The sequence below is a fragment of the Lygodium microphyllum genome, unplaced genomic scaffold (assembly GCF_053477565.2).
Source record: "Lygodium microphyllum isolate KBCC unplaced genomic scaffold, Lygodium_microphyllum_v1.1.10 scaffold_453, whole genome shotgun sequence".
Lineage (NCBI taxonomy): Eukaryota > Viridiplantae > Streptophyta > Polypodiopsida > Schizaeales > Lygodiaceae > Lygodium > Lygodium microphyllum.
In genome coordinates this window covers 18,835-26,967 of record NW_028229908.1, presented here as the reverse complement: position 1 = coordinate 26,967, position 8,133 = coordinate 18,835, and the positions used below count along the sequence as shown (strand labels likewise).

Sequence of the window (8,133 nt, the reverse complement as noted above, 5' to 3'; positions counted from 1 at the left end):
ATTGGTATGCATACACACACAAAAACACACACACACACACACACATCATTTCATTGCAATACTATAAAAAACAATCTAATAGTAGCTAAAAAGGTTGCATTTTTTGGTAATTTGCCACTTTGACTTCATTTTTCCTAGGTTTATTTGGGAATATGTGTTGTACAGATATAATACAACAAAATCTTTGATTATGTATGTTAAATCAAACCACCTAGTACGTTATTCCATTATAGCCCCATAGAGAGAGAGAGAGAGAGAGAGAGAGAGAGAGAGAGAGAGAGAGAGAGAGAGAGAGTCGAGCACAAAGTTGTTACCCTTAAGACTTCATTTTTCTTAGGTTTATTTGGGAATATGTGTTGTACAGATATATAATACAACAAAATCTTTGTTCGTGTATGTTAAGTCAAACCACCTAGGAGTACATTATTCCATTATAGCCCCTTATATATATATATATATATATATATATATATATATATATATATATATATATATATATATATATATATATATATACACATATATATATATATATATATGCATACATACATACGTAGAGAGTGAGAGAGAGCGTGCACAAAGTTGTTACCCTTAGAAGTTAATGTTAATGTTATAAATACAACTATAATATATTTAAATTCTCATGATTAATTTTAGTTTACCAATCCTTTCTTGTATACCCATCATAGCTACCCATGTGGTCTAGGAATGGGGCCTGAATGAAAGTTAAACATAGAAATAAAATAAATAAAATACTAAATATTAGTAAAGTAAAAATAAGATTGATCTAGTCACCTTAGTCGAGTATGTGGGCTAGGTGTGGGGCCAGCAAGTTTGGCTAGGTGTTGTATACCCAAAGCTAGAAATTTTAGTGTTGTATAAGTTGCAGCAAAGGCACATGCTCGAGTACTAGCACAAGAGGCACATGCTATGGTTGCACAATAATCTCTTAATCACTTGGCATTTCTAGAAAAGACATATGTTGTAAATGTGATTATAAGAAAATAAGCTCGAATGCTTGCATGGGAATGGAGGGGATAATGGTTGGCATGGAGCATTGTGGAATTGTAATATCTTATGTTTTGTCCACGCATGTGTCTCTTTGGGTGTGAAGGGGGGGGACTCGTGGATGAAATTAAAACAAAGGTTGAATAATCTTTACAAAAGCCTTTCCTTTCTCTCGTCAACTGGAGCCGCCTCAAATTGCAATTGAAATATATATTCCTCGTCGTTTTCATTTATCTTATCCTCATCAGCACTGTGATAGTCATCATCACCTTTGTCCTTACCTTCTCGAAACCATCATTATCAACTTGAATTGAGAAATAGAGAATTGTGATAAACATCATCTTTATCTCATCCTCATTGTACCTTTAATTCCCTATTACATAAAAGTAGGGCAGCTGCAGCAATGACTACAGTTTATGGAGCAACCTTGGAAAACTCCACCATATTGCAACCCTTCATCAACGTAGTCGATCTCCTCTACCACCGTTACCTTGCTCAGTAACACATACCACTCCATCCAAATCTGTAGACCCCTCTATAACCACTCCTCTCTTGATAGCTTTTGGCTCAGCTTTTATTATTGCGATTAGTCCAGTAGCCTGACTTGCTCAGGTCACAGTAGCAGACTGATATCTATTCATGGTGTCATCATTCTTTGTGGACATTGTAATTAGAAATGCTACTTGATATTATATGTAAACTTAGCTTTTTAGCAACATAGACAAGTTTAAAGAAGCAAAGATAAAGCTACGAGAGTGCCAATGAGTTTGAAGGAAACTATCATTATTTGGAGGAGGAGTTGCCTTGTATTCATGGAAGAGTGGACCACTTAGAAAGCATCCAAATTTGAAATGCAAGAATAGGCACGTGAGAGACCAGAGAAGACAACCCTTGAGACTCAAGCCTAGAAGAGAGAATCAACTTCAAGCCTTAACACCTATAGTCCATAACATTTATTTTGAGAGCATGTTAGACCATTAATCTTTTACTACAAGAGTCAAATCATTTTTATCTTTTTATTATAAAAATATTAAAATATGTGTTCTTCTATCATACATAAGATTGGAATGATTTTAATGTACTCATCATAATAAGGGTGATATTGAAGCTCTATAATGCCTATGATGGTTCATCTTGCCTTCTTTGGAAACTTATTGAAAGTGGAAACGTTTACATTACTCCATACGATGACAAAGTACATGTGAGAGTTTTGTTTTGTTGTGATGGAATATGGTGCACCTTTTTTTCAAATTATAAAGGTCAATGCTAAGGTATGAAGAAAATTTGGTGCCTTTGAGACTTCATGTGGAACAATCTTTTGATCATACAATGAATAGTCCTTTCCTTGAGATGCATACAATGCTCTATATCTCGTGTGGCAAATGTGATATATATCATGTGGTGATGTCTAGCTACTAGTTGTCTTAGTGAGTTGCTGCCATGTCCAAAATTTCTTTTGGTTCAATTCTTAAAAAAGAGAAAGATTAGTATCTTGAATTAAGAGAGTGATGACTCTTCACTTGAGGGATTGATTGCATGAAGAATATTGTGAGAATCAAGAACAACCTACTAGTTCTAGGTGTTTTGACTTGAGAATGTTCTTACATGCTTACAAAACCTAAGAAAAGGAAGATATCATCTAGAGTTTGAGTTGAGTCTAATAACATTAGATTCAGTGATAGAAGGATCCTCATTGGATAGAAAGATTTAAGAATACTTCTTGGAGGAGAGTTCAATTATCTATGTTGGTGGCTTAGGGTTGTAGCACTTGTTAGATATCCTCACAACTTGAAAAGGGATTTTGAGGGAGGTGAGATGTCTGTAAGAGTACACCATTGGGCAAAGGGAAATTAAGGCATAGGAAAGCTGCTTCTTTGTAGTTTGATATGAAGATTGTTTCCCCTTGAGCATGTAGTTGATGTTGCTAGTTTTATCACGTAAGTCTATCAACCCCCAAGTTGATGTTGAGTGTAAATATGGTGAGTGGATGAGGGAGCCGCTATAGGTCAAGCAACACTCGAGTTTTTAGCATAGTTGCAAATCTTTTGGGTAAGTTGCATGTTTCTCCCAAGGAGATTTCATAAAAAATCATGAAAAAACTACTTATTTTCAAAAATTGGGTTCAATGTTAACATGTGCTTTTTAAAAAAATCCCAAATCTAGTAGTTTTTTTAATTATACTTCTTTAGTGATAAATATTGTTAGTAAATTGGATATTTTTAAGTAGTTTATATTCACACTAGTACATGGTTAACTATCAAGAGTTTTATCCATCACAAAACTATGCATTTTGTTTATCTTCACCTTTAAAGTTTTAAACAAATTTTGATCTTAAAGCTGTCAACTATTTTGACCCCTTAAATAACTCTTTAGATATCCAATGGATTTTCTACACTTGATATTTGGAATAATATTAATATATATTCTAGGATGTACATATTGATATATTAATACTTAGTAGTATTGCCTAATGAAAACAAGTATTGTATACTAAGTATTCTGCATCTCAATGAGATACTGACTTTAAGATGCCATATGTGAAGTGAATGTAGTAATTTTTCAATAAGATATTAACTTACACTTATGAAAGTAAGTGCTACATAAGAATTTACCACATACTCTTTGCATGAGAACTTGACTCTAGACCATGAACATATTTATTTGATTTCATAAATAGGAATACCTCATACTGGAGGACCCTCTAAATGGAAGTTATGTGGAATAATTGTCAAATGATTTATGAAGCTTTTGGGCACAAGATCCAAACTTGGTCTAGTTTATCAAATCATATTCACAAGATGAAACTTGCTCTACTTTTTCAAATCTCAATGCAAAAGTGGGCATCAATATTGCAAATCCAACAAAATTAATCGAGTTGATTAAAAAGGGTTGCAATATTAAGGAGCTACAATGAACAATAAATAAACGATTCAAATTTAATAAAATGCATCAAGGTAGATTGTAAGAATTGTATTAAATAATCTATATTTTCCAAGGAAAATTTCTCATACTGTGTAACTTTTCACTAAGTAATAGGGTTAAAGCTACATGGCTTATAATCATGTTGTGCACTATTTAAACGTATGTTACAAATATATAAACTCATAAACATGACGACCTACAACTTATAGAAAATATATGATTTCCAAATCTATGTAGGCTTGTTATAAGTTATACATCTATAAAGTACCTTTAATCACATCCTTATAATTCCTTATGTAGGGATTTTCAAAGGAATGTGGGGAATGCTCTATATTCCCTATTATAAGATGTAGGGAACGTAAGGACTTTCAAAGGAATGTAGGGAATGCTCTAAATTCCCTATTATAAGATGCAGGGAATGCAATTTCCTAGTTATAGATGGGGAATACGTACTTGTCTACATAGGAAATATTGGAGAATTTCCTATATTTCACCAAATTGCCTATGTGGGGAACGATTGAAAGTTCCTTGTGATGCGCCCGTGTGAGAATATGATGACAGGCATGCATCATCTAAATTAATTATTCAAATAAATATAAAAAATCAAGCTACGGGCAAGTCACCGGAAGAGAACCGACACATCCGCAAAAATCTAGGGCCCATACTGATATTTATCTTCACCAGATGGGGGAGAGAGAGAATAGCTACTAGCAGCCAACTTGTAGGAGATTTCATGCCCAGGAGTTTCTGCCTCGACTAGGTTGAAGGGGGCAGCCTGCAGGTCCTGGGGGGGGTCGGGGGCGTAGGATGCAAAAAGCCTAAAGCTTGAAGGGCAGCCTTGACGTAGCCTCAAGCCTATAGGATGCAAGAAGTTCTAAATAGGAACCAAGAATGAGGAGGTAGCAGAAATTTCAAATAACATTGAGGCAACAAGTCACTTAAGTTGTACGACGAAACCAGAGTTTTTGGCACTCTTTCTCTCTCTCTCTCTGTCTGTTTGTCTGTCCCTCTCTCTCCAGTTTGCTGACAGCAATCCTAGCTCCCGAGTCAACTTTAATTATAAGTAAGGCTAAAGTATTTAAGCATTAAAGTTTGAACTTGAAAATTTTTGCATGTCGACGTCCTTCTAAAGGGCAGGCTTTGTCGTCGTAGTCGAGAATGACTAGTTTTACAAATCATTGAATGGTCGGGCGGGGCATTGTTTGTCGACGTTGATTTGCGAAGGCCCTCTTATTGGCGCTTAATGCAAAGAGTCGCCGGTGAAGGGACGTAGACGTGGAACGAAGAGCCGTGGAGAGAAAGAGATCATTCGGTTTTCTCGCAGACTAGTTTGTGCACTTGCTCTACGATTGCCCTTATAATAACAGAAGCCCATGTCAATATCCTAATTCGCGTCGGCAATGGGTGACCGGACGTCTCAACAGTTACGCCTCATTCAACACGAATGCGGGAATTAAGAGTCGCTCTGCAGATTCTGTATCTATGATCGGTTGAGGCTGCCAAATGCATTTATGGAGTCCGATCCGTCAAGACGTCGCACGCCGAGAAGGCATACCAGCCCTAGGAAAGATCAGGTACAGGCCGTTCTAGCTTATTGATCACTGGATTCCCAATGTTCTCCTGAGTCCATCTCTATGGAAGTTGATCCACAAAAAGCTGAAATCACTAGAAGCTTCACTCGTTTGCATTGTGTGACACTCTTTCCATTGTGAGAAATTGTCATTATTTACACATTGTAGGACAGTTAACGTGAGGAGTTCGTTGGTGCAGTTACTTTGGCGTGGTAGTGCCCGCACGACGAGTTTATTTAGACATTTTCTATTCGGAAAACTCTATGGTGTTTCTTCCTGCTTATTTCAGCATCATGAGCAGCGTGTCAAAGTTATACATGAACCCTAAAAACGGACTACCCCATCCCATGTATGCATAAGAAGTCTCACACAAATTTCCACTACAATTCTCACATTGTGTGAGCTTTTCTGGGGTTGGGGTTTGCACAGCATGGCCCGCCAACCGCACCTAGCTATGTGCACAGCGCTTCCCGACTAAAACTAGAGGCTGGTGATGGATAGGAGTTCCCTAGTTGCGGTGGGACTAGCATAACGAGTGCGACAGTGTTTACGATCCTTGTCCCCTTGCAACAAGGTTATTGTGTCGCAGCAGCCTTGTATTATATGGTGGCCGAAGCAGGGTAGTGTATGTGGTGGCTCCCTTCCACAAGCTCAGAACATTGGGGGACTTCGAGAAAAAAATGTGGATTAATGTGAGAAAACGTCTAAAACAGACTTGTTTTTTGTTTGCATGAGAAATTTGAAGGAGCTCGCGGATCAACAATATAGCACGACATACACAAGACTGCATGGAAGGAAACAGCTGCAGTTGCTGCCGCCGACGACCCTTACGACGCGAAGCAGAGCGGCGCGCAATATGCAAGAGCTTCTGGCCCGCGGAGCGGATGACTTGGAAGAAAAAGAGCAGAGGATGACTAAAGCTACACTTAACATGTCCATACGAGACAAGAATCAGGCCGGTGATCAGCACCTTCGTGAGCATCAACGAGTATTGATTACAGAATTAGACGTCGGAACGGGAGGCCTAGGGTCTCACGCGGACTACGGCCTGCATGGGGAGCAAACAAGTACAAATCCTAAAAATAATGATATTACTCACGGTAGTGGCAGCAGCTCCTCCTCTAAGATTAACAGATCAACAACGTCTTATACGCCCAGCGTCATGAGCGTCCACACCTCCACAGAAGGCCTGGATCAGGAGCTCTTTTATGACCAGGCGCTGCAGCCCGACACAATAATATCTCAGCCGTCCAGGTCATATATCACTAAATCTGACGAAGCTGGCAGCCTGATCAGCGCCAATAAACAAACAATTGGGTCAGGACCAGCCCATCAGGCGCCCCAATTTGCCGACGATATTCTAGCTGCATTACCAGCTGACGCTGACTGCAATAATACGGCCACCGGCCAGTACCATATAAATGCAGAGAGGGAGCGTCCGCATAATATATTGCAGCAGACTAAATCGAGCGGCGCAGACCACAAGCTGTGGCCAGAAGACCATGATGATGATGCTGGCCATCGCCAGCATTTTGTGATCTCTCGTATTCGGCATCATGATGATGAGGATCATGACCTCCGCCAGCAGCACCACCATCATCATCGTTATGATCGGTCTCGTCGCAGTGCTGCCAGGTCATACGGCCTCACGCGCCACCTCAAGCGATCTGGCAGCGCCATCGTGTCCCATGTGAACGCCCGCGTCGTCAAGAAGCTCAAGGTGGTCCCCGGCAGGATCGCCGCCCGGCCCCGCCACGTGGCCTTCGTCTTCGCTTCCTCAACCCTCGTCACTGCCGTTGGGCTGGCCTCGTATTGGTACCACTTGAAGGAGCTGAAGGAGCGAGAGAAGGCTCATCAGTTGAAGAGATGGTGGTGGTGGTGATCCTTCACCGAGAGAGGCCACAGATACTAATATGGCACTCAGCTCAGCTTCATCTACATATATGCTCTTATACTTTGTTTGTTTCATTTTATGTGCTCTTTCACTTTATGTGCTCTTTCACTTGGTTTGTTTCATTTTATGTGCTCTTTCACTTGGCTTTCTTTCCAATTCTGGTTTAAGTCTTCAGTTTCTTTCCTAACCTTTGTAGTTGTTAGCTTGTTGCTTCTTTCCAATATATCTTGTCTTGGGAATTAACTTAGCATTCTTTTGAACGTTTTAAATAAGTAAGGAGAACTGCATTATAGCATCTACGAACTGTAATGGTAAGGCTTGCAAGATTCATACATAATGAACGAGCTGTCCCATATTACTATACTTTATATGGGGTACATTGCATCTTTGATGACGACATAGCATAACAAGGCAAATATAAGATCCGTCTTGTGATGAACTTATAAGCATTGATAGACAATTACATCACAAGATAATGTACCAATTTATGGGTGTGACATAAGGCATGGTGAACGTAAACTATTGAGCAGGTTGTGTTTGTCTACACATAAGGAGCATGGTGCAACAATAAATCCAAAACTAATTTGACTAAAGACAATGGTATGTCAACATTTTGGATTTCCATTTTTAGATATTATATACATATCGCGATTTTTCAATCAAATGTGAGAGCATTTTTTGCATAGGTGACTGGATTGTCAAGAGACTAACTTACGGTAACTAGATACCAAAATGAGT

At 39.0% G+C, this 8,133-nt stretch overlaps 1 protein-coding gene across 1 annotated transcript; it reads left to right on the top strand.

Annotated features, from left to right (window-relative positions):
- Positions 1–5,228: 5,228 nt before the first annotated feature.
- On the top strand, positions 5,229–7,491 carry LOC148008076 (uncharacterized). Its single transcript, XM_087674504.1, has 2 exons — positions 5,229–5,504; positions 6,247–7,491. The coding sequence occupies exons 1-2, from the start codon at positions 5,442–5,444 to the stop codon at positions 7,381–7,383; spliced, it is 1,200 nt and encodes a 399-aa protein (XP_087530630.1). The 5' UTR covers positions 5,229–5,441; the 3' UTR covers positions 7,384–7,491.
- Positions 7,492–8,133: the final 642 nt, after the last annotated feature.